The 25,849-nt window shown below is 34.4% G+C and overlaps 2 protein-coding genes and 1 long non-coding RNA gene across 5 annotated transcripts; all 3 read right to left on the reverse strand.

Moving 5' to 3' along the window:
* Positions 1–2,350: 2,350 nt before the first annotated feature.
* On the reverse strand, positions 2,351–9,894 carry LOC107765407 (uncharacterized). Of its 3 annotated transcripts, XR_001643428.2 has the most exons (4): positions 9,419–9,894; positions 9,230–9,301; positions 8,318–8,377; positions 2,351–4,255 (listed from the first exon to the last, which is right to left on the reverse strand). It is a non-coding gene; the product is annotated as an uncharacterized LOC107765407 (long non-coding RNA). The 3 variants fall into 3 exon arrangements; XR_001643427.2 differs by having other exon boundaries at positions 2,351–8,377; positions 9,628–9,894; XR_001643426.2 differs by having other exon boundaries at positions 2,351–8,377.
* Positions 9,895–11,686: 1,792 nt separating this feature from the next.
* Positions 11,687–16,336, reverse strand: LOC107765405 (uncharacterized). Its single transcript, XM_016584044.2, has 2 exons — positions 16,202–16,336; positions 11,687–14,503 (listed from the first exon to the last, which is right to left on the reverse strand). Exon 2 carries the CDS (start codon positions 14,351–14,353, stop codon positions 11,921–11,923), a length of 2,433 nt encoding a protein of 810 aa, XP_016439530.1. The 5' UTR covers positions 14,354–14,503; positions 16,202–16,336; the 3' UTR covers positions 11,687–11,920.
* A 1,141-nt stretch (positions 16,337–17,477) lies between these two features.
* Positions 17,478–23,667, reverse strand: LOC107765404 (protein NUCLEAR FUSION DEFECTIVE 4). Its single transcript, XM_016584043.2, has 3 exons — positions 23,140–23,667; positions 18,468–19,387; positions 17,478–18,372 (listed from the first exon to the last, which is right to left on the reverse strand). Exons 1-3 carry the CDS (start codon positions 23,473–23,475, stop codon positions 17,874–17,876), a joined length of 1,755 nt encoding a protein of 584 aa, XP_016439529.1. The 5' UTR covers positions 23,476–23,667; the 3' UTR covers positions 17,478–17,873.
* Between the last annotated feature and the right edge of the window lie 2,182 nt (positions 23,668–25,849).

Below are 25,849 nucleotides of genomic sequence, written 5' to 3' on the forward strand. Positions count from 1 at the left end.
TATCACTCCTCTGCCCTGTAAACCTCCAAACTGCATCTGAGTGTTTTGCATAGCAGGGTTGTAGTTAGGAGTAGTGTTGACATGATTGGCATATGCACCAGAGTTGCCCCATTTCTTCTTTGTCTTAAAGTTAGACTTGAAGTCTTGAGGGTATCCTATTAGCTTGAAACAATTTTCCTTGCTGTGTCCTTTGTAATTACAAAACTCACAAACCACTGTCTTCTTCTGAGCTCTAAATTGTCCATTACCAGTAGTTGAATTTTTGTTGCTATACAGAGCAGTACTATTAGCAACTTCTGCTACTTGCATCATTTGAGAGAAATTGACCAGATTCCTTTGGCTTTCCATATCCATAAGTAGAGAGTAGGCCTTGTTAATACTAGGCACTGGTGACATCATCATGATTTGACTTCGAGCTTGAGAATAAGTATCATTCAATCCCATAAGAAACTGGAGTAATCTGTGATACTCAAAATGCTCAGCATAATTCTTTGATTCTGGGCAGGGACAACCAGGTCAGGGCATGAGGGCATCAAACTCATCCCATAGGTCCCTTAGTTTCGAGAAGTAATCAGCCACATTCATTGTTCCTTGTGTTAGAGTATGAATCTCTCTATGCAGGTATAGAACCCTAGATCCATTTACCTTATCGAACCTCTCCTTCAGGTCTTCCCACACCTTATTAGCATTAGAAGCATACACAACACTACTCAATAACCCTGGGCGCACAACATTTATAATCCAAGATAGTACTATAGCATTTACCTTCTCCCATTGCTCGTGAAATTCAGTTCAAACTTAGATTTTGGGTATCGACCATCTACAAACCCTAGTTTGCTTTTACCTAATAGATCTATTCTCATAGATCGACTCCACAAAGCATAGTTATCTGAGCCAGTTAGCTGAAGAAAAATGAGTGAGTTACCTGGTGTATCAGTTAGTTGAAGGAAGAGAGGATGATTGTGATCAATTATGGGGAAGACAGTAAGTGCTGCTGGTGCATTCACATGTCTCGATGTACTCTCATTTTTTTCATCTCCAATCGCCATTGATGAAGCTTTCCAATTGACTAAATCGCAAATCCTAGCTCAGAGGTGTTGCTACTTTCATACAATTCAGTGTAGCTCGACTGAATTGCAGTAACACACATACACACAATTGAGCAAGGAATCAGATTGAGATCACGAGCTCTAATACCATGTTAGCTTCCATGGCTATGGAAGCTCTTAGCTGAAAGCTCGACTTGGAGAAGAAGCTAAGAGAGAGTTGTGAGAAACAGAGTTACTGTTTTATTGAAGTTGAAGAAAATGAACTGAACTTTACATTTTAGTATCTACAGTGTATTTATACTACAAATTAGTTACTAATCTCCTAACAACCTTTCTAACTGTGTAACTAATAAGATTAGCTAATTCTACTCTTGACCACCTAAACTAACTGCAGTTTAATAGTTTCACTTCTCTTAACAGTTTTTTGCTTCTTTTGTTTTCTTGTTTGGATAAGAGATTGCAGTTTTTGTGGATATTCAGCTTCAAATTTGGGGTGTTAGATGTATATCTACTTTTGTAAAGTTACACGTTCATTTCATGTTATAGATTGTTGAATTAGATTTGTTAAGATTAGCTGTTGAGCAATTAGATTTGTTCATTTCATGTTCTATATTGAAGAAAAGTTCGCCAATATGACAGGCTATTTTTATTTATTCATTGTGGTGTCATTAGAGCTTCAAGGATATTATTTGTCTATAAAAATTAATTTTAATGATCTTGGCAGTAATTATCTTACCAATACTATCAACGAAGAGATGAATAAATGAATATCCATATTTTCATTCCTCACATTTGCATGAGCTGTTTTAGGTCATTTCTTCTCTGTTTATCCTTGACCATTTTTTTTAAAAAGAAACAAGAAGAGTAAAAATGTCGCAAATGAGCACGTCACAGGAGTGATTCCTTGCACATGTGAGTCTTTCTCTAAGAAAATTCTTTAATTGCTTCTCAAGAGTACCGCTTCCAGGAAATAAAATAATGTTGGGACATTATAAAAATGCTGATTCAGCTGATGAATTAAGAGGAAAAGGAGCTGATAAAATTACAGATAAGTGATTATTCAAAAGGGTTTTTTGGTTTGAATTTTGTTCATCAGTTTAATGCCTGAATTTTGTAATATAATAACTTGCTAAAACAAAGAAACTTTTGCAAAGTAGAACAGAGGAAAGTCTTAAGAAATATAGCTAAATACAAAACTTCTTCAAAGTAGAGTAGAAAAACAAAATAAGGAATACTGACACTCTTACTTTGTAGGGAAATGACTAGATGATGATTGCCGTGCATAGCACGGCCCAATAATGTAAAGCTTAGAATCATTATTTGTGATTAATTTTGCTTTGATATGAAATTGCAGAGAAGATATCCTCTAATTTTCACTCTTTTCTTTGAATACAAAAAATAGACTGCTTTGATAGGTCATAACATGATTTTCAAGCCATGATCTACTCTATCTAAGGACACCCCAATGAGAGCAACACCATAGAAGTCAAGTAATACAGCTTGAAACACCATAGAAGTCAAATAATACACCATAGAGCAACACCGCAGCGATATAGTTGATAAAGTTCATTCTTGAGACCGTTCTTTTAATCTCTCCGCCAGGGAAGTGCTCTTCGGGCGCCCCTCTGGGATGCAAAATATATCTCTTCTCACCATCCCATAGTGTATGAGACCACCAAATAATTCCGATGGCTTTCAAAGAAATACCTTACCCAGATCATCATGAGATTATCAAAAAATATTAAAAAATACAGCTTAAGACATTTCCATATAATGAGACCGACAAGGTTGGACCATAGGATCATAACATACAAACTATGGCTAAAAACTCTTCTAGTATAAGAACTTGCGCACATTCAGACCCGAACATAATCCAAAATGAGATATGTAATAGGGCTAATATTTGAGAATTATCTTAAAAGCAGAGAAAGCTAATATCCACGAGAATACAACACACACACACACACACACACACACACACACACACACACATATATATATATAGACGCGTATCTATTTACATATTGACAAAAGAAGATGCATTCTACTTCGAAAGTAGCACAATTTGTACATCCATGAGAGTTATACTTATATTCACAAAAGGTGATTCCTTCTCCATGTTGTAATTGTTGTTCTTTGCAGTCCGACAAAAGTATTGAACATCTCCAGAATCATGGAAAAGAGATCAAGTTTTAGTACCCATATAACAGAATGTACTAAGTTTTAGGACAATATCACTGCAATGGATTCTTTTTGAGACATTTTTTTCCAGCTTAGAACTGTGTCTCTACCAGATAAATATAAGTAGACCTTATGTTATCAAAGAACTAATTCTCTGCTTTTAGATGCATTTTTTTTTTTTTGCAAATTATTTTTTTTTTAAAAAGATCTATTGCAAGGGGCATTGATGCAATAATAGACAATGAAGAATGTGTTAGTAGAGTAATATGGGAGATGCGGGAGTATCATAGACGAATAGTAAATAGGTAAGCTAACCTAATATTGCACCAACCAAAAATAGGCTTTAACCACATGTAGAAAATAGCAGCAAAAATGGCTTTAACCATATTTTTAAGTAGCAGCAAAATGACTTCAACCCAAGCAAAAATAGCATCAAAATGACTTTAATCGCATCCAAAAATAGCAGCAAAAGTGGCTTCAACTATATGGCAAAACAGCAACAAAGGCGTCTACAATAACATTAAGAAGTAACAACATAATATGTTCAACAGTGGTCCAAAATAACTACGAATGTTCTTCTACAGCAGTTCAAGACAATAAAATTATCCTCAATAATAAATTACTCTATATATTTCTGGAGAGCATAATAAAGAAGTGTGAGATCTATTGTAGAGTCCTTGGTTATACTGACATTTAGTGCAGTAGAAAAAAATTCATAATGGGTACTATTTCATCACATGTATTATATGGTATCTCTATGAGTTATAAATTCTCACTACATTACTGTGATGCCTTAGTGTCAATAATAATCTGGCACTAATTTAAACCCTATAACTTTATATTACAAATAAAATTAGTAAATCTTTTCTTCATAAAAAAATAATATAAATAAATAAATGAAAAACGGCTAAGAAGCGAAGAGGGAATAATTAAAAATACAGTAGAAGAGCAGTACTCACCACACAATGATTGGCTACTAATATACACAAACAGACAGTTATCACAATATATATGGAAAGCAAAACCTGTATGAAAAATAAAATAAATCAAAACAGAAAGGTGACAATAATAGGCAACCACAACCCAAAAAAGCTAAATCATATCCAAAATTACACCAAGGAAACATGTATTATATTGTTTATCTTAACATCCTTATTGTTTGTACCAATTCCTATATAATGGATGAAATCCAAATGTGCATGTATTTTATCGTACAATTTGAAAGATCTAAAAAACCTCGCCAACTTCACTTTTTATCAACTTGCACAAGTACAACAGAAGAACATCAAGAAATAAATTTTAAGAAAGTTAAATAACAACATAATAGAACAAAAGCTCTTAATTTATTGTACTTGAGGTGTTTATTAATACCCAACAAATTTATATTCTATAAAGTGTTTTGATTTATCTCCCTTCTAACACAGAATGAAGATAATATTCTGATTTAGAAATAGAGTATATAATAATAATGGTGAAAGAAATGTCTTGAAGAAAGGGTTGAAAATGAAATAAATCCAGTATAATCTAGGTCTAATATTCACACCCACTTGATCTTTTCAAACTTATTCAAATGACATTTCAACAGCAAGTAGCCATTATTATATATATCGGATACCCTAACACCATCTAAAATACTTAACCCGCTTCTTTTTTAAATTTTAAATTATTTTTTGCTGCTCCTCATGTAATGCTACAAACATTAAAACTACTTAAACTTATGAACTTGCTGATTATTTGTCGAAGTTTTCCTTTTTCATCGATATAAATGATAAGTTGTAGCAATCAGATTGTCCATTAAAAATTTTGAAGGGTGATTTTTCAAAGTCTTCTAAAGCAAATAAATTACTACAATGATCTGTTTGTTCATCCTTATCTACTTTCAATCTCACAAATAAATATTCCAGATAACCTTTCAACACTAAAAATAACAAAAGAAAGTGGATAAAGCTAAAAAATATTAGAAAGCCAAAGAATTGTCTTCTGCCACATTGGAAAGCCAAAGAAAGTTCAAACTCAAATCTTGAATTAATCAAATTCAGAACACAAATAAAGTTCAAACCCAAATCCTGAATTAACCAAATTCAGAACACAAATAAAGTTCAAACTCTTTCAAGTACAACCTCTTTGAATACAAACTCTTTCTGCCAAACATTGGGAAGGTAGTTTGGCAGAAACAATCTCTTTCAAATCGATCGCCCATATAAATCAGACATGATTTGTGAAAATCTTATGCGATTTGGAAAAAATAGAAGAAAATCAGATCTTAAATTTTAAATATATACACTCAAAGATTACTTGTGTATGATACTCTAATCAAATCAATAAATTTACATTATCGATTAAAGTAAGAAAACATAAATATTTTTAATTTACAATGATAAATGATAAATATTTGTATAAAAAATATATGCATGTCTTGAATTTATAAATATTGGGGTACAAATAAATTTTCATTACTATAAAAGAGATTTATGAGAGACAAATGGTTGACTAAGAAAATGGAAAGTCATCTTAAAAAGTTTGATTTTCCTCAACTTAAAAATCTACTATTCTGAAAAAGTTCATGTGACTTCTTTTTAAGGAATAACTTCTGTAATTTTTTTTACAACTTTCAAACTTCTCAAACTCACATCTATTAGTAGGCCATTTGATTATATAACCAATTTTTTGAGTTACCATATCTGGTTTGATCTAAGTAAAAAATAGTCAACATCATCTGCTCTCATTGGAATTGTCCTCTAAGTCCAAAAAGAAAAGAAAAAAGTAAGAATTTTCTCCATTATCATATAGATTGCGGAACCAGACAATAAGAATATCAAAATAAGTTTATCCTAAAATGGGTCTAATTCTTTAATGTTCAGATTCTCATATTAGTAAACCTTAACTTGAAAAATCCAAACGTTCTTAGCCAAAAAGCTATACAAAAGGACACAAATTAAACAGTTTACCCTTTGTTACTACGACAACAACGATGACAATATCAAATCGAAATTTTTGAAAAGAAAGAGAAGAAGATTAGGGAAAAGTTTACTAACCTAGATGAGAAGAAGGAAAAGCAAAGAAGTGCTTCACAGTTATGCTGGTAATTGTGAGTAAAAAGGAGAGAAAAGTGATGGACAATTCTAGAATTTTGTCACGGTTTTAAGAAAGAAGCTTTGGCAGCATTACATTAGATGCAGAAACCTATAGGTTATGCCAAATATATAGAAGCACTTATCAAAATTAAGAATGAATGCCAAAAACATGTAACCACTTGCAACCCTGCACTTCAAGAAGGAAGAGATGCAAATGCAGGTTGCATAAACTTGAAAATAGTAGTTAAAAGAGGATATTCCCTTCGTTTGATTGAAAGGAAGGATCTAAGATTTGAGAAATATAGTCTTTTGCCAATTTTTCCTACATCTATTAAGTCCACATTGAACAAAAGTTTCTAGTACTTACAATGTTTACCAATTTAGGCAACTGATTTTTGTTTAAGAAGTCACAAGTTCATTTATAAATTAAACAACAACACAAGCAACATAGTTCATGAAGTATGAAGCGAATCTCTAGTTGAACTAGAAGAAAACCACACAAAGCATAAATGATCCGGAAATATAAGCATTTCTCTGAAGGCACCAAAATAACAAGGAATGATAGAAAAATAGAGTAGATAACAATAAGCTCCTTCAAGAAAAAAATAAGGAAAAGGCACTTCCTTCTATTTTTTAATGGGTAATCATCCCCTAAACGGATATTTCTGATAATGCCATACTGAGAAATTAGTAGTGTGTATTTTTAATGCTTTTCCTTGAAGAGCAAAAGATACAAAGAGGGAAAAAAAAAGATAGAAAGAGTTTTAAGGAAGATAACTGTGACTGTTTCTGTTCTTCGACACCCTCGGGGATAGAAAATTATCGATGAAACTTATTTAAAGACACTTGAAAAATATTGTACAACCAAGGAAATATGCCCCGTAGCTAAGAGCTTAAAATAATAGACAAGCTTAAAATAAGAGCCAAGGAAAAATCTCCTTAGACAAACTTGTAAGTCAACCAAGCAAAGTGCCACACAAATAATATTAAGAGAGCTTTCCCTATATTGTTGCTATCCACATTTTACCTCAGATTAGAAAGGACAAAAAATCTTGAAATCAAGCATAACGTATTTTTCTTTCAAGTATTAAGAATTCCAAAAGACGTCTTAACATTATAAATTGGGAAATATAAACTGAATTCCTATCAAATTATGGTTTGGCAACCTCAAGTTTTATGACAAAAGTTGCTTCACACTCAAATACAAAGATTCCTGGTGTACTACTCTTTTCTTCATATGCAAATTTGGTCCTTGTATCTAAATATTAAAGTGTTGCCGTGTACAAACAAACATAAAAAATACATTATAGAATATCTTAGCTTCTGTGCTTAATTTCTAGCATCGTATCCAAAATTTAGTTATTTCATTTTGAAATGGCGTGGGTTTTGTAGGCATTGGGAGAAAGTTAAAATCTGCCAATAATAAACAATTTAGAAATCAGAAAGAATGCTAACTTTTCTGTTACAGTTAAAATTTAATAATATATCTATCTACAAATAAACCTATAAAAAATATTGTTGTAGGGCCGGAACAGTGAAGTACTATACATTGCATCAGCATGAGCTAAAGCAATATTTACTTTCACATGTGGTAAAAGAAATAAATTACCCTCCAAATATGGTTATAGACCTGAAACAAAGATACTGCATGATATCTTGCTTATAGAATGGCGACATGATGTCTAAAATAACACAATTATATTAGTACAAAAACAACAAATACGATCGAATCATTTTACTGAGTTGGCATCTTAATATTGCACAAACACCTTACACAGTGCTTGTATTTTTACGCATACACAATCTCTCTTTATGCATTGTTTGAGGATTGATAGTTAAAATAGACCAAAAAAATAGTTAAACACAAATAGCATGTGCAGCTATCCATTTAGGATCATAAAGTATTTCCTAACATAATAGAAAGGGTAAGAGGAGATAGTACGTATTTATTCTTGAAACATAAAAAAATAAACAAAGATTTCTATTTTTATTCTGCTAAGCTTCAAAATTTACCTTAGCAACTCTTATCCCGGCATGGTTCTACAGGAATAAATATAGCGGCGTCCTTGATGCCTGCAACAAAAAAATTTCAGCTAATTACTTATTTAAAATGACTAAAGCCTTTAATCGGTTAAAAGATAAAGGAGACAAAAAAAATATTAAAGCTAAAGAGAACTTTATGGAATTCAACATACACTCGCAACTCATTTATAAAGATCACAACTTCTCATGTCTCAAAGATAACGGACATTAATAAAAAGGATTCAACCTAGAGCTAGCAGTAAGCACTTTTCTTCTTTCTCATGATTCATGAGCTTAGTCCATTTCATTTCAGGATGATATGCCAATTAAACATTGCAGTGGACAAAACTAACAGTTGGCTAAATGTAAACGTTTGTTAAATATTGTCCGATTAAAATCTCCATATGGTCAGTGTTTTCAACCATGCCACTACAGTATTAATGAACAAATTCCCATATCAACATGCATGTTCATATTCAATATAGAGAGTTAGTTCAAGAATTTGTCACATGCGTGTCTTAGGAAATAACTAAAAGTCATTATATGATGTTTAATAACCCAATGAGGTTAGACTTGTAGCAAGGTATATGTCACACCTCTAGACAACAATGCACCATAAGATATTAGAAGAAGTCATCAAAGGTTTCATTAGCAAACTTAACATATGTAGCAACCTATAATATGGGTCCAATGTACACAAAAAAAAAAAAAAAGAGAACAAGAAAAAAAGAAAGAAAGAGAGAAAGCAAACAAGCAATAGAGGTAGTCCTAGATAAATAAATTAGAACAAAAGCAAGGAAAGCAGCATTGATGTAACGTGGATTGCCAGTACAACTATTGATCGTTCTAGTAAGCCACAAGATTAATCATCTAGATTTTCCAAACTAATAAAAAGATACCTACCTCTAAGATGCAGGATATCACTTGCTTTGATGGTAGCATAATGATACACCAAGTGCATGGGAAATGTAAGTCCTGTAAATACAAAGACTAGTTAAAAACATTCATATAATACTAAAAGATAGAAGAACACATGCCAACAAATATTCATATCTTTGCATAGATTATAGAAATTATGATGCTCAACTATACCACATCTATTAACTGCTCGTCATCAGAGCCCAAGTATCAACGAAACCCCTTTCATTCCATTTCGGATAAGATTTACGCATGTCACATGCGTCCAATAAAGAGTGGATTTTTATAGGGTTAAATGAAAATATATGAAAAATGTCCAGAGACTACAGACTTTGATTTCTAATCTAAGAATACATTAAGGTGAGAATCCTAAAAATATTTACCACTAAATCAACTATGCGGCCTGAAGAATAGAAAAAAATGCCAAAGAGAGTTGAGAAACACTCCAAAACAGAGAGATGACACTTATAAGAAGCGAAGAAGAACTCTGAAGTTGAGCAATAAACGTATCACCAGAGAACAAAAATTCGTAAAGCAATCTAAAATTCGATAAATTCCACGGGACCTAGAAGCTATTAACCAAAATAAGACCTTCACTAATTCTCTTTTTGTTGTTGTTTTTGCTTCAGAAAGCTGGGGAAAGTTCTAGAGTTTGTGTCAGATATATTGCGAAGGAAATAAAGCAGTTTTACACCTAAAATAAATAATGGCAGAGCAAAATGTCATTTATGCCCTTGGTCGACCATCAAGCCTTTTCTATATAATAGAAAAATTGTAGCTCTTGGTTCAAATCCCGACGAGTTGGCAAGGTAAAAAAAGTATTCCATCAGGTTCACAATAAATAATTTTTTGAATATTTTCACACATTAAGAAATTCACCTTTTAACATTAATTAGCAATGAAATTGACCATATTAACCTTTACTATCTCTTCACATAAACACTTCTAACACATACTCCAACATTATTTACTCCAAGGGCAATGTAGAAAAAAATTAATTAATTTATTCTTGAAATCTTAAAAAATTACTTTTTTTGGACCACAATAAAAGACCAAAAAATCACTTATTGTGGACCGGAGAGAGTATAGAATAAACCGTTTTCATTTTCAAGAACGTGCAATATGTTTAATTTTTACTTGTATCTCTAAAACAACTTTTAATTTTTATTTATGTTGTTTAAAAAAATTATTTTGCATGATATGGGTTACACGCGTGCCCAAAAACTAGTTAAATAATATAACTCAATGGGACGTAAATAACCTTTAACTTTTACCCAACATATATAGTTCTATCAAGTTCTCTATGCATGGAATTGTGTTAGACTAGGCAAGTTTCTTTGTTCGCAAGCAATTAATTAGGTCTTTCATTAGCCAATTCCTTATTAAATTATCCGGCTCACTTAATATAGACAACTTAAAAAGGAGTAAAATACCGTCAATTTCTTTTTCGTACGTTCCTTCTTTTCTTCGCTAAGTTATACAATTATTAGACTAATTAGCCAACTTCCCTTTGTAAGAAATCAGCTGGTTAAATACCAATTAATGTGTCCTAACCGTTAAAAAGTTAAAGAACAGTGAAACACCTTCACCTCTTCTTCAGTTGATTAACTAATACTAACATAGTTAGATGGCAATTAATAAGAAGAAAGTGAAAGGCATTAAATTTCTATCTTTCATGTTCCTCATTAATTTTGTCCCTGTTGTTGTCATTTATTTATTTTTACTTTTATGTGGTAAAATATTAATTTCGCTGTTGTCATCACTCTTCTGCCAACAGACAACAGTTCCAATAAGTAAATGTAGTGTAGTGTTCTGATAATAAATTGATAGCTTCAACGTTTGTTGCGCAATATATATGTACACACAGTTTTAATGTAAAAAGAGGAGTCATTAAAATATGATAGTAATTGGATTCCTTGTTGAATTAAATGATTCATCAATTGCTTTTACAATATTTGTGTTAAATGTCCTAGAAGATTTTAAAACAGAGAATAATTTGGACCAACTAAATAAGCAAGTCGTTGGTGAAGACGACTCCCATATTATTACTGATTATTTTTATGGAGTTGAAGTGCCACTTTGATTTAATATTAATCAAGTCCTGAAGGCTGAATGTTGGTGCAATTGTGCTACATGCAAATGCAGGAATGTAAGAACCAGCAACTAATTAAGAAAATCTAAGGTAATAAACAAAGAAATCTTTCAACATAAAACCAAATTGGCTTTGCATGCGCAAGTCTAGAACTAAAAAGTAAACAGCACCACATCCTATATATGCGCCGCTCTAGTCCGTTTCAGAAGAGAAATCATTTAGACTATGTACAAGCAAGTAAACTAGAAATGATTTGAACACTTCATATGCTGAAAATGAGTTGTAATATCAGTAGTGCACCTTGACAAGGACAGCACCATCTATCAAAACTACTAAAAGAAACTGAAAAGGAAATCAATTATAAACTTATATAAAATTCATTGTCCAAAGGTTACTTGAAATATACAGGTATGATTCAAGTTTTCTTGTTTACACTATAGCTCTCTTAAATGGTAAACCTATAGAAGCACATAAAATCAAACCCAAATATTCACTTGGGTGCTGGATTCATTGTCTTCTTCATCTACACTACTCTATCATTGGCAATCAAAATACCGAAAGCACCAAAATTACTTGATCATAGGCTAGTCCTCAGCAGCAGCCAAGCTTGTTTCTCTCTTGGCTTCAATGTTACTTGCTTCCGCCTTCTTAACCTTCTTCTTTCTTGAATATGTCAATATGGGTTGTTTGACATCACACTTGGAATCTCTGGTCATCTCTTCCCCCTTTATCACGCTGCTGTTGCCAACCACATAGGATTTCTCCTTCTCTTTGCTTTCACCACATGTCCTTTCTAAGTTTGAAGGATCTGCAGCTTTTTTCTCTGCCTCTATTTCAGCATCTGTCATGACTCTAAGAAGTTCTAAAGGCAGCGCTGCAGGATCCAACTCCCAGCAACCGCTGGGAACATTTGGAGCTTCTTGGCCTGTGAGCAAGTATGAAGGGACTTGATGAGAGAAGCGAAACATCTCTTCCTTCGGAATATGCCGAATATACTTGGGGTCCAAATGCTGACGGAATACCGACTTGAAGCCAGCTACTTTGACTAATGGAGCAACTGTGACACCTTCCTTCTCAGTGTAGTCTCCAAGCACTTCCACCATATCATAGTTGTGTATCACATCATCCGGAGTTAGCTCATTCCATTTAGGAGACCAATGCCTGTACACAGCCCAAACATCCCCCTTTCTCGGATAAATTTGGATAACACCTCTGGCTCCTTTCACCCACTTGACCTTGTGGGAGAACGAATTGAGTGTCTTACTGATTTCATGCTTGCCTATCCTAAAATCTCCACTGGTCTTGAGGAAGCCAGAACCAACCCAATTAATTGGGCCGAATTCAGAGTTGTTTTTGGAGTTCAACCAGCTGAATTGCACTTTAAATGGCATTTTAGATATCACATTGTGAATCAGAGCATAATAGCGCGGCATGCCATCATCATCGTCATAAGCAGCCCAAACTTGAATATCATCGAAAGATTTTTCTGTTCTATCCTTATCAAAATTATGGAAGTCAGGGTCAGGAACAGTCATCGACGTAACTTCTGGTTCTAAATCAACAGTTGTAATAAAGACGGAAGACTTTTTCTGCTCGCACACTATTTTGGAATCCACCACTGCATCATTAGCGGTTTTATCCCTTCTCATATCATTTGTGATCACTTTAGGAGCATGCATCTTCTTTTCCACTTCTTTTTCTTCTTTATATGAAATTTTAGAAGCAGTAGCTGTGCTCCATTCTTTAAGCTTCTTGCTGATCTCCATCCTTGCCTTTTTCACCAGCATATTGCGAATTTCTGAATTGGACAACTCCCTTGAATTCCTAGGCTTGTTACTTCCCGCAACGGCGACCCTCTCTGTTCTCGAAACCCCATTCTCATTTCCATATATGTTTCCTTGGCTGCTAGATCCAACTTTTCCAGCCAATTCATTCACCATTCCTTTTCTTTGACAATTTGACTTCAACTCAGCTGTGCGTCTCTTTTTTATTACCCTATCAACTTTTGAAAAACTGGAAACCGAATCAGGAACAAAACCTGCATCAGTTTTCACGGAAGCTGCTTCCGCATGAGCTCTCTTCAAGTTCTCACCAGCTGGCTGACTGCGCTTTGCAGCTTGCATAACTGTAGTGGCATTGGACTGCACACCATTTGCACCTCTTGTCTTAAAAACTTGATCCTGCTGAATTTCTGCTCTAACTGTTGCACCAAAGCCAGAACATCCAGTCTGTCCTGGATTTAAGGCTGTAGGGAGCTTAACACCTGAAGCAGAAGATCCATTAGCAGCACGATTGCTTGTACGCTGCTGCTGCTGACTGGAAGACCAGGGAAAAGAGGAAGCTTGATTGTTCACGGGAGCAATAACCTCCCCTGCCAAAAAAGGCCGGTGACAGTTTGGGCACATAAGACTTTTGTTTAGGTAAAGCTTTAAATATTCATACTGTATCTGGCATCGATTGCAAGATGTCCAGAATGTCTCAAGTTTTGATGGCTGTGGAGCCACCGGGATGGGCTGGACATTAGCATTAGTTGAGTTTCTTGCACTTGCTGGGTTCATGGGGAAATTATGAAATCCCTGCTGATTGCCTTGCATGGATGAATTCCTCATGGAAACATTCCTCATACCTCGCTTATAATCATACACCATTTTTTTGGTTCTATCAGACAACAAACTCCACGCTTCAGATAAAATCTTAAACGCCCCATCTGCCCCAACAGATTGATTTTTATCAGGGTGAAGAGCTAGAGCTAGCCGTCTGTAATGTTTTCTTATTGTTTCATCATCAGCTGAGGGATCTACGGAAAGGATACTGTAGAAATCCACTTCACCGTTAATCTTCTTCTCATAAGCAACATAAACATTGACAACCTCCAGGAACTGAGAAAGACCGTCAAGGCCTGGAAACAAATTTCGAGCCTTCAAAGCAAATTTTTGAGCTCCAGCAATGTCCTTCTCAGTTAATTTCCGCTCAGCAATTTCTTTGGCCTTAACAGCTTCATCTTTATTACATTCCATTTGCCTACAACTTTGGCAACCGCAAATAGGCCAACTTTAATTGTCTCCCTCAGTTCAACCGGCAATTGGAGCAACACCCAATGACCTGTTTATTGCGTGAAGTTTATTCACATGCACTATGGAGAAGAATTGTCTATGACTCTTCGAACCCTAGAATACAAACAGTACAAATATGCAAGTCAGAGAGACCACAAACTTGCAAGCCGAAATAAGTGTGAAATGATAGGTTTGAGAAATTTGTTTTGGATATCATGAATTTAATGCACTATCCGGTTTCCACGAACAGCATAAAATCACAAACAAGAACCCGTGAAAAATTCTGAGCTTTACGGAAACTAAACCTAAATAGTAATAAGACAAAGGTGTTGTTATAACAGAGGGAAACTTATGATAATGTCTATCATTATACCGTTCCATCTATTGAAATAACTGCATTAGACCTTTCTAAATCTAACAATGATACTGTTCCATCTAATGAAATAATTGCATATCTCCTTCTAAATATAACTATGTTTAACGAGAAGCTCCATTTTCTTATTTCCACAAAAACACCAAATATTTTTCATCAATTTGACAAATGTAAAGGACTCCGGACAAACGAAAGTAAGAACTGACAGAAATATGATGTGGCTTTTTGTCTATGAGTTTCATATGCTTCTAGTTCAGATACTCCTCAACAACCTTTCTGTTTGATGGAAAAGGAGAATGGAACTTCACACCAGATAATGGAATGTTTAGGAAACCAAAAACAAAACCAGACTCATAGAGAAGTTAAAAAGTAACACTCTCGGTACAACGGAACATAATAACGACAAGATCAGGACACTCGTTCCAGCCACACGATAAATGCATCTTTCCATTTGAACTTAATCTCCTATCATATGTCGAAATCTAAAAAGGCATTGAAGAGACTGGTCAAACAACCATAGGAAACCGACAAACTGAATTACCGACCTTTTGAAACCCTAAATTGCATAACAATAGGAAACCGACTAACTGAATTACCGACCTTTTGAAAACCTAAATTACAATAGCATGAAGAGCAATTTTCGACATCATTCAAGTTTCTCTCAGCACATAAATATTAACTGAATATACTATGAAACTACGGATGCTTCTCTTCATGCTCGTTCCAAGCTCGAAGTACCATTTGTACAAAAGGTTAATTTATACCGATTTCTCTTGTGATCCATTTTTCAGGACCAAAAGGATGCCTCAATCCAAACTAGTGAGGGTTGGCTATATGAGTTCTCTGTATTAATTATTTCCTCCGAAATTTAAGTGAAATTCAACAGCTTGAACGGACATCCTAAATCTTCATTCTTAAATCATTCTAACTGATGAGTAATAGATACCAATTCAAAAAGAATAGCTCTGAAATCTACTTCTTTTTACAAAAGTTAAAGAATTTCAGATCAGACACTTCAAAAATGGAGCTTTTTTCCTCTTTCTATAAACATTTACCACATAATTTAGAACAGAATCTCACAAATCCAACCTTCAAAAACCAGAAGTGTGCTCTACTCAAAATAGACCAGAAATGCATTAATTATAGGTATCTATACAAAGATTCTAAAGCCTTTAATCAACATGAATTCAGTAACGCCTAACTAAATCCCTATAATTCCAAACTCAGCTATAATCAACATTGATTAAACAAAAAAAAGGTTATACACACGCGCGCACACACATACACACACATATACACACACAAATATGACATGTTTATATATAAACCAATGCGGAAGGCATCTGCCTAACAAAAGCAAATGCAGAAAACAGTCATAGCAACAGGAATGTAGCCATGCATGAAAACAACGCTGAAGCATTGGATAAAAAGTAGTATACCTATAAAATTGCAGCAATGGTGAAACGTATAGAGTGAGTCGCTGTTGATTTTCCACCCAAAAAAAATTCTTTTCCGCTTCTAGCTATACAGAATGTTGATCAGTCTGAATTTCGACAAACCCTAGAGGAATTTGGAATTTTGGCTGGTAATTACCATTATTTCGAAAAAAGAAATTTTTTTTGGAAAAAGGCTTTGTTTTCCTGAATTTTAAAGTAATATTTTCAGGTTTGGCCTGGTCTATTTATTTTGATGTTTTGGTTGGGGGGAGGGGGGTTAGTAGAGGTTAAACCCTTACCATGGTTAATTTTTAACCATAGTAAAATTATCCAAATTTTCATAATCTGGAAAATAATTTAATAAATTAATTTTGGTCTAAATACATTAATTGTAATTTTCCCTCTTATATTTTCTTCTATTTTTTGAATCATACTAACATATTTCCTGAATAAGTTTTGCTTTACCTGACTATAATTATGCTTCCTTGAATATCTAGCAGGAATTCATATAAGACCATCTTAATTTGTAAAATTTTATTTCAGATTTAGTAAACTAAGTACTATAAATTTCTTACTAAAAGAAAGGGAGTAAGTAAATATGGCAAAGATTTTAGTGTTGAAGATCTTTCATTTTGTTTTCTTGATGAGGGGTAAGTAACATTAAGTATCTATTTATTTTTGGAAGATCAAATTGAAATAACTATTTATGAATTCCCCCCCCCCCCCAAATTTTTTTAAAGAATGAAGTCCTTATGTTTTCATTTCCTTGTACTTTTTCAACAGCCATTTGTGACAATGAAGTTAGCACCAAGTTAGCTCTTGGATTAAGAATCTGGTGAAAAGTTTATTGACTGATGTATGATTTAACCATTGTTTGCTATTGCAGAAAAGGGTTGTGTTATTTGAATGCTTTTGCACTACAGGTTTTAGGTCTTAGAATGCAATGCTGCAGAAAACATGAACTCTGAATTATGATTAACCTAAACTTTAAGGAACATTGTATCAGAGTGAAAACCAGTGTTCTCTGTAGTCATGTGCATAGTCATTCATGATCAGAGAACTTTTTCAGTCAGATACTGCCTAAAAAACAAAACTTGGATTCAAACAATCAGTTACAACTTGTTGTCTTTATCTGATCCTTTCCAGTCTGTGTGATCACCAGACCGACAAACTATTGTCTTTTTGCAAAACCTCCTACACTGCTGAATGTGAAAGCCATTATCTCCTTACATTCACTGTGAAATGAAAGAAGCAGACAAAGCTTAATAAGGAAGAGAAGGAACAAAAGCATTCTCCATTTCTTAAAAAATTGAATAATGTACCACAAATAATGATCATGATATGATCAAGAATTACAGATGACTGGCATCTCTAGCAAAATAAAAACAACCTCCCATATTATGAACACACTTATGTTTCAAACCCTTCATAGACTGAATTACAAGACTGAGAATAATATGTTTCACTGGCAATCTAAATATTGTGTTTGTCGAGAACACTGTACCATAGTTTATAAACAGAGAGACATGACCAATGCTTAGGTTTCTGAGGCACGAGAGCAGATCACATATGTGCTGCTTCTCCTATCTCGAAATCACTTGAGCAATCTGCCAAGGGATCAGGATACTTTTGAATGCTATAGACTGCAAAATATCGATCTTAGGCTGCACATCCTTCAAGCTTGAGGCTTGCCATAGATTTGTGCATAAACCCTCTTCGTTCGATGCACAACAATCAAACTCAAGATGAATGCAATGATACAGAGTCCTGACATGATGCCCATTGTGAGTGAATAACATATGGAACCATAACAAGTAAGATAGTCATCCTTAATGAGAGGCACTCCGAGCCCCAGTCCTGAACCTTGAACCCGATGTTCATGTTGCTGCTTTGCCTGATAGTCATATATACCACTAGCAATAACACCAGAAAAGATCAGAGAGCCGGCCGGACTAGCCAATGTAAGGAAGTTATACAATGCACCGAAGCTTTTCAATCCAAAAAGTTCCGAGACTGCAGCTGGTACAATTGCCCAGTGTGCTCCATAGCAGAGTCCTATCACCACAGAGACTACATATATTGAACCAGGCCAACCCATAGCATAGAAGAACAGAGCAAATGCCATTACAACTTGAACTGCAGCCATTGCCACTGGTCTTGGGTATGCATAGTGTCTGATAATCATTTTAAACAAGTTAAAACATCAGAAAAAAAATATGCTTCAATTAAAGCAAGAGCTGTATTAGTGCTTAGGAACTTGGAAACATACTTTACTATATTCTCAGAGAAGTATCCACCAGCAACACGGCCAAGAAAGTTCCAAATGCTAATCATTGAAACAAATATATGGGTGTTAGCATAACCTAATGACTGAGACATCTGACCCAGATTATCAATCACCGTCAAACCAGAACCAGATGCTAGAACTAGGGAGATAAAAATAAGCCAAAAGTCTGCCTTCACTAGAGCCTGAGGTAAAGTGAAATCCTCCCCTCTGCGTGGACCTTTTCTCCGCTTGACTCTGACTGCTCCGTCTGCTGCTGCTTGGAATAGTTTAGCTTGCAAGTGCGCAATTCTCTTTTGTCTTTCCGATGGTGGGAGTGTGTCTACCTCGGGAGACTTCTCATCTTCCACCTCACTGAGAATGAAACTCCCCATTCTAGAGGATTCTTGTTTCTCTGGTTCAGGAAGAAGGCTCTCCTCTAAAACCGGTCTTGGTCCAGAGAAGAAAACCAATAAAACAGGAATGATAACCGGAAGCACTATTAAAATAAGTAAGACGATTGTCAATAAGGTTATCACATTCTCATTTAAACTGCTTAAATCCTGAAGAAGCAAAACTGCCAACAGATAAGCTGCAAGGATAACACAAATGCTGTAGGTAAATAGGAAGCTCGAATGATCCGAAGGTCTAACTTGTTTGTGACCACCTACAGGTCTAACCAAGAACATCACAGCAGTAATTACAATTGATGGCCCAACAGCAACCATGAAAACAAGGGAGGCTTGATCAGGAAAATTGAACATAGCATAAACTTGTGTCAAAATTGCACCACTTAACCCAGCAAATCCTTTAAGTATCCCCACTATTGGACCACGGCTTTTAGGAAAATTCTGAACACAGGAGACTAAGGCTCCTGTATTGAAGTATGTCTCACCATTAGTTCCGATAAATATCAAAACGCAAAGCTGCAAAACAGAAAAATCCCCAGTTAATTAACTATTACAAAAATTCCCAGTTAATTAACTATTACAAAAAAGCAGTTACATTATGAAAAACAGAGAGAGAGAGAGAGAGAGAGAGAGAGAGAGAGAGAGAGAGAGAGGAAAATGCAGAATTGTGCGAATACAACCAGGATGAAGGGGAACCCAACCTTTAGTTTACATTGACATGTTTTGATTGATTTAGTGTAAGAAAATCATATTTAAGCATATCTTAGCTTTACAAATCGAGTAATTTACAGGAAAAAAGCCATTCACAAATAGGTGACATCTGCATTACACTATTACTGGGACTGATAGCATTTTATTCTCCTCGGTTCACGTTCAGTGCCAAGCCTTTCTCGCTTGTTCCATGTTATTCCTCGTCATAGTCTTCTTCACCTCTTCTCCCTGTTAGTTAAGCATAACTCTTTTTTATAGGTGCATTGTTCAGTGTCTTTAAAGTGTGTTAAGACCATCTCAGTTTGTTTTATCTTCTCTAGCTAGGTTCATCTTCACCATTTCTTCCATTCATTAGCTTGTTATTGCTTTCTTTTCTATTTCATCACATGTCTATCTTAATGTCCTCATTTCAGCTAGTGGTTTTTTTTGGGAGTAGATGCCAATTATTATGTAGCGAATATTTTATATCCAGTATTACTAAAGCCACTTCATCAAACTTCCCTTTGATGTCATTACGAAGCATCACATCCCCAATCACAAAACTGACACCACATACCTCCAAATATCTCTTATTCTTCATTTCTCGGAACAATCGACTCCAAATACCAAAGTTACTAGCTTTTAAGAAATTTATCTGTCCTCAATATGCTATTACTGCTTTCCTCTTTCTTTTTGTGATAAGTCTAGAACTCTAGATTTCAGGGTATATAGTTCCATTTCGACAACATTAATTTTCTACTTTCAACTTTCAAGTGGCTGTTACTTTGGTCTAAAGTTGATTACTTCCCTAGCTTCATCTATTAAGAATTAGCTCATATTGTCTAAGCATCAGAAACATTATGGAGCGGTGTCTTGTATTCCCCTATGGTCTATCAATTTAATAAAGTTAAAGGTGCTTCATACCAAAGCTTAAATGACATCAATACATCCAACCCTAACTTCTTTCCTCTCTAGAACTGACCATAAGTTAACTTGTGAGATCGCCAGTATTCTATGCCAAATGCATCCAGAAAACTGCCTACTGCAAGCCTTTTTAAACAAACAACAATATGTCATGACTGCTGGGAAACAAATTGGACACCCTAAGGAGTTTCTCTCTAAATGTTATGATTTCATTATTTTGTTATGTATAGGACTACTAGCAGAGCAGTAATCCATCTTGTCCCAATGTATCAGTGAGTCGATTTCTCTTTCTATTCTTTAGCATCCAAGCCCCAAGGGAGTGACCTAGCGGTCGATGAAGTTGGAATGAGAACCATGGGAGATCAAGGTTCGAAAACCAACAGATGCAGAAAAGTTAAATGATTTCTTCCCATCTACCTAAGCCTTGGTTGTCACTTGATAGAGTTACTAGATATATATACTGGTGAAACAGTTGAGGTGCTCGGAAATTGGCCTGGACACCACTATTTTTTAAGAAGAAAGGGTTCCTCTTATATTCCTTATTCTGTCTCTGCTTAACATTAGATTGTTACCAACTTCTTGTTCCACTTCTACCACCAAGCTCATTCAATTCAAGAGTTCAGCAAGACAAAAGTTGTGCAAAATTATATCCAGGTGTTGATTAGCTACTGATAGCTTCAGTAATAGCTGTTGGGATTCTTCAACTTAGCAGAAACAGAAATAATAATGTACAAAATTTTCTCCCACATTAAGCATTAATACGTCTTGTACGGAAGTCAATGGTAAAAAATGAGATGACACTGTTCCTTTTTGCTGGACCAGTGAACAAGATTAGTTATTTTCTTATGATAATGATATTTAGTAAACCTTCGGTACACTCAATCCAAAAATGCAAAGAGCCTGGGTAACAAATACATTTTCGTGGTTTGCAGCCCATGCAGCTAAACTTGTCACCTGAGACACCTACTTCCTAGACCAAATTGGTTTTAGTCTCTTGAGCATATCCATGATCTACTATATATAAATTCAGCTAATTCCCTAAATTTACTTTTGCAACTCTTATACAAGTTATTTAATCACTCATCACGAAAAGCATGTAATCCCTTTTCCGGTTTCCTCCTACTCTTCCAGTTTCATTCTTACCTGCAATCAGTTGCTTTCTTGAAACATGGTTAATCTCATTTCTTGCCTTGCATTTATTTATTTATTGGCAAATAGTAACGTAATTCCCTATGGCCACAGATGTAGGACTGTGACAGGATACAATAATGTGATCTTATCTAGGTAAAGTTCATCTACCTAATTATTTTGTTCCCAAATGCTGCATTCCAGTTGGACACCATAAATTTAGGCCTCTGGAGGATGTGATAAACAGAAATCAGTGCTTCGAATGAATCTACCAAATAATTATGATTGGTTCCCCTTTGATATGTCCATAGATTGAAATTAAGTGTCTCAAGTAAATCATCAACCAAGGAACACGTTCACATAGCCAGCCACTGGTGAATGGTGATTAAAAGATATATGTTACATTGATGTGTCTGGTTAGTTGGATAGTATTTCTAATCTCAATTGAACATCTAAAGACTCTGATCCAAAGTAGTTGCGTCAGTAATCATGGCTATATCTCACAAGACAAATGAAGATCACTCACAGAAGTTCTACTATCAGTCCAAAAGCTACAAAAAAGGGGAAATTCAGAGCCATTATAGGCTTCGCCCATAATTATATTTGGAAAAAGGGGAAAAGAAAAGGAATCCCTCCATCAAAACAAAAGAGACATTACTTTTTAAAGCCATAGATCGCACAAAGTTCCCCAGCGTAATTGCAGGATATCAAGTGATATATTCCTGGGAGAAAAGCACTAGGAAAGCTGATGCACAATCACTTGAGAAGCCAAGTTACCAAATCCAGCAGTGACTTTCTTAGCCTAGCTCCTTTTTCACACTTAGTATCAGAGTTCTAAAAGAATGTATCATATCGAACCCATTTGAAATGACTTTAAGAGGAGAAAGCTATCTAGCTTCCTTCTTTGTTTTTCATTATCATTCTCTACGAGGAGAAAGGAGGCGAGATCTGGAAGTGACAGAAACGATTACCACGGGAACTTGGCTTTGAGATCAAATTCATAATCAGAACTTGATCAACATGTCAAAACCCAGACGTTTGAAGTCCAGTAATACAAAATCTCATTCATCTTCTGAGTCTCAGAAATACATTTTGGTTATTGGTTATGATAGAGGAATAACTAGATTGAATATTCTCCAGAATATTGGAAGTGAAGTTGCTAAAGATTTGGAATGTTGGGTTTACTTTCTCTACTCTTCAGAAGTTGGTCCATTTTTGGGCAGAATTCTATTAGCATTCATGAAATTGCAATTCCCTCTACCCAAAACATCAGAATATTATTGAAAAGCAGTACTATATTTTAGGAACCAAGCAATGATGTCATTGTCAATTTATTTCTATTGAGATCTTTCTGGTGATTCATAGCCAATTGGCAATCTATATAAACAGTTAAATTGCAAGATCATAGCATAAAAGTAAAACCTCAGACTACAAAAATCAAGAAAGTTACTCCCTTGACCAAAACCAACAATCACATCCAAAAATTGCAAACAGACAATAGGAAAAAAGAGATAAGTGAAACTGACCACCCAGAGAGGCAAAACAGGCAATTTGTGAGCTACAATAAGCCAAACAAGACCATATCCAACAAAATTCTGAATAACACCAATGAATAGAACAGCCCATATGGGCAAAACTTCAGACAAGATACCAGCAAGGAATCCAATAGCATCACCCAAATCCTTAGCAACACCCAACATAGCAATTTGTCTTTGGTTATAACCCATACCACTTTTAATCACTGGGGAAATGCTCCCAAACAGATACCCAATTCCAGAACAAGACATAACCCACATCGATGCCACAAATACTAGCCATCGATCGTTTAGAAATGACTTGATTTTCTCTGAGAATTGCACCATCTTTAGTTTACTTGCCAATTCTTGATCCTGATTGTAGTTCTAGTGTAGGCATGAAAATGGTGCAGTAACTGTAGTAGTAATAGTAAAGAGTTGGTGTGATAGATTGATCTACAATACAAGTGCTAAATTCTTGGAAATTTTAAGGTGGATATATATGTCGTATGTACTACTACTACCCCACCAACCCGCTGTATGTGGCTGGCTCCTAGCCTTCTCCCTTTTTTTTTTTTTTTCCAAACTTTAATGAAAGATATGAAACGTGAGTGTAAGTATCTCTCTTAAATATAACTTTTCAAAAACAAAATCCACAAGTAGTTTTTCTTTCTTTCTTTCCAACTATATAATAAGTTGTTAATAGCTGCTTCAAAGTATCACGGATCCTTCAACTGCCACCCGTTTCCACCCCACCCCACCCCACAACTCGTGGAAAAAAAAATCTTTTTTATTTAAAATTGTGGATAAACATATTAACAAATTCAAAGGTTTTGTTTAAGTTATTTAGTTTTAAATTAATAATTATACATATTAAATGGATTTTTTTTTAAAGATAAATACAGGATTTTGAACTAAAGTTATTGGGTTCGGCCGAACTCGTATACTCTATACTAGCTCTACCCTTCATATTTGGTGTTGTCAAAAACCCCATAAACTATATTGCCCTTCATATTTAAACTCTCTCGTTGGTTACCTGACATAATGTGTGTACACACTCGCTTGGGAGCATGTGACGGCGGAAAAAAGTCATATGTAATGGCTAATTAACCTAACCCTCTTTCAACTTTGTTTTTGTTTTAAATATTCTCCTTATTTCCTTTATAACCACCATTCTTCCTTTTTTTTCACCTTCCAATTCATTTTTTCAATTCCCTCTGAAAAATTTCTCCCTCTCTTGTTTTGTCGGAAATAATTTATTTTCTTACTTTTTTAGTCCTCTTTCATGTCTTTTACACATATTGTTGAAAGAACACCTATTTAAATCTTCTTATTAAACCAACACCTTATTGTAGAGAATAAAATTGAATCTCTTAAAACTTGTTTGTGTAATTTAGAATTAGAGAATGTAGTTGTTGGTCGATTAGTTTCTTATTTGTAAAATTTTATTTTGTATAAATTTATTTATGTAATATAAGATGATATTTTATAAATGCAACACTATATGCCTTTATTTTTATTTTTTTATTGTGTTGCAAAGTGAATGTAAATAAAGAATTATTCAATTGGAGTCTAGTATAAAGCACAACCACAGTTAAACCTAAAATTTACCCATTACTTTAGATAATATTTTGGCCAAATTAATCTCCTAGAATTAATCAGTTATCCGAGAGTAATATATTATGAGTAAACTACATAAAAAATTTAGTATAAACTATAAGTTAATATAGCTAGACAGACGCAACTCTAAGAATTTAACATATGATTTTAATATACATGGGAATATAGTTCAGGGGGTTCTGGGAGCACTAGATAATTTAAGTAGGTAACTGACAAAAAAGTTATAATTTATGAGAATTTTAGGCTGGGTTAAAAACCACATGTAGTGCCGCATGGCACTTTTTTTAGATAACTAGGAGCGTATACTAGACACGCCTCTAAGAATGCAACGAGGTATTTTTAGTATGAAGGGCAATATAGTTCAGGATAGTTTTGAAGACACAAAATAATTTAAGTAGGAAAGTGACAAAAATGTGACAGTTTAGGAAAATTTTAGGGCATTAACTCATTTAACAAACATATATAGCATTATATTTATGTGTTATCATTGGATTTTAATTAATTAATATATTATTTTAATTTTAATTTATCACTTAACTAATTCAATTTGTGTAAATTGATGGAAACATTGAATATGAGTAAGTTTTTTTAGAATATGCCGTCCTTTTAAATAGATTTCCTTTTTATGATGAATCTTGGCTTCATGATATATTCGTCGTATTATTGTGTATTAAAGAGTTATCTAACTCAAGTGTGTTCCTCCTATGAATATTCCTAATTTGACGACACAAGTTAGGAAAAAAAGATGAAAAATTAGAAAGAATCTTGAAAATTGTTAAATCAATAGGATTCAGTACCTCATCGAATTTGTTTTTCCAAAGATTCTTTGGTTGCTATGTGGAAGGGATATACTTTTTTTTTCTTCTTAATTACATTTTTTGCTTCAGTTCAAGTAATTCATGTCATCAATTTGCTTATTTAAAAAAAAACTTTGGTTTTCTTTTTTAAATTGAAACTTAGAAGCCTCCCCCCCCCCCCCCCCCCCCCACCCCCCCCGCTCCCCATCAAATTGGTTATCATTTTTTTTCCACCCCATTTCTTATTATATCCAATTCTAAATTTTTTGTTTACAAGCATAACGTGGAACCATGTGGCTTTGCCA

The sequence above is a fragment of the Nicotiana tabacum genome, chromosome 4 (assembly GCF_000715075.1).
Source record: "Nicotiana tabacum cultivar K326 chromosome 4, ASM71507v2, whole genome shotgun sequence".
Lineage (NCBI taxonomy): Eukaryota > Viridiplantae > Streptophyta > Magnoliopsida > Solanales > Solanaceae > Nicotiana > Nicotiana tabacum.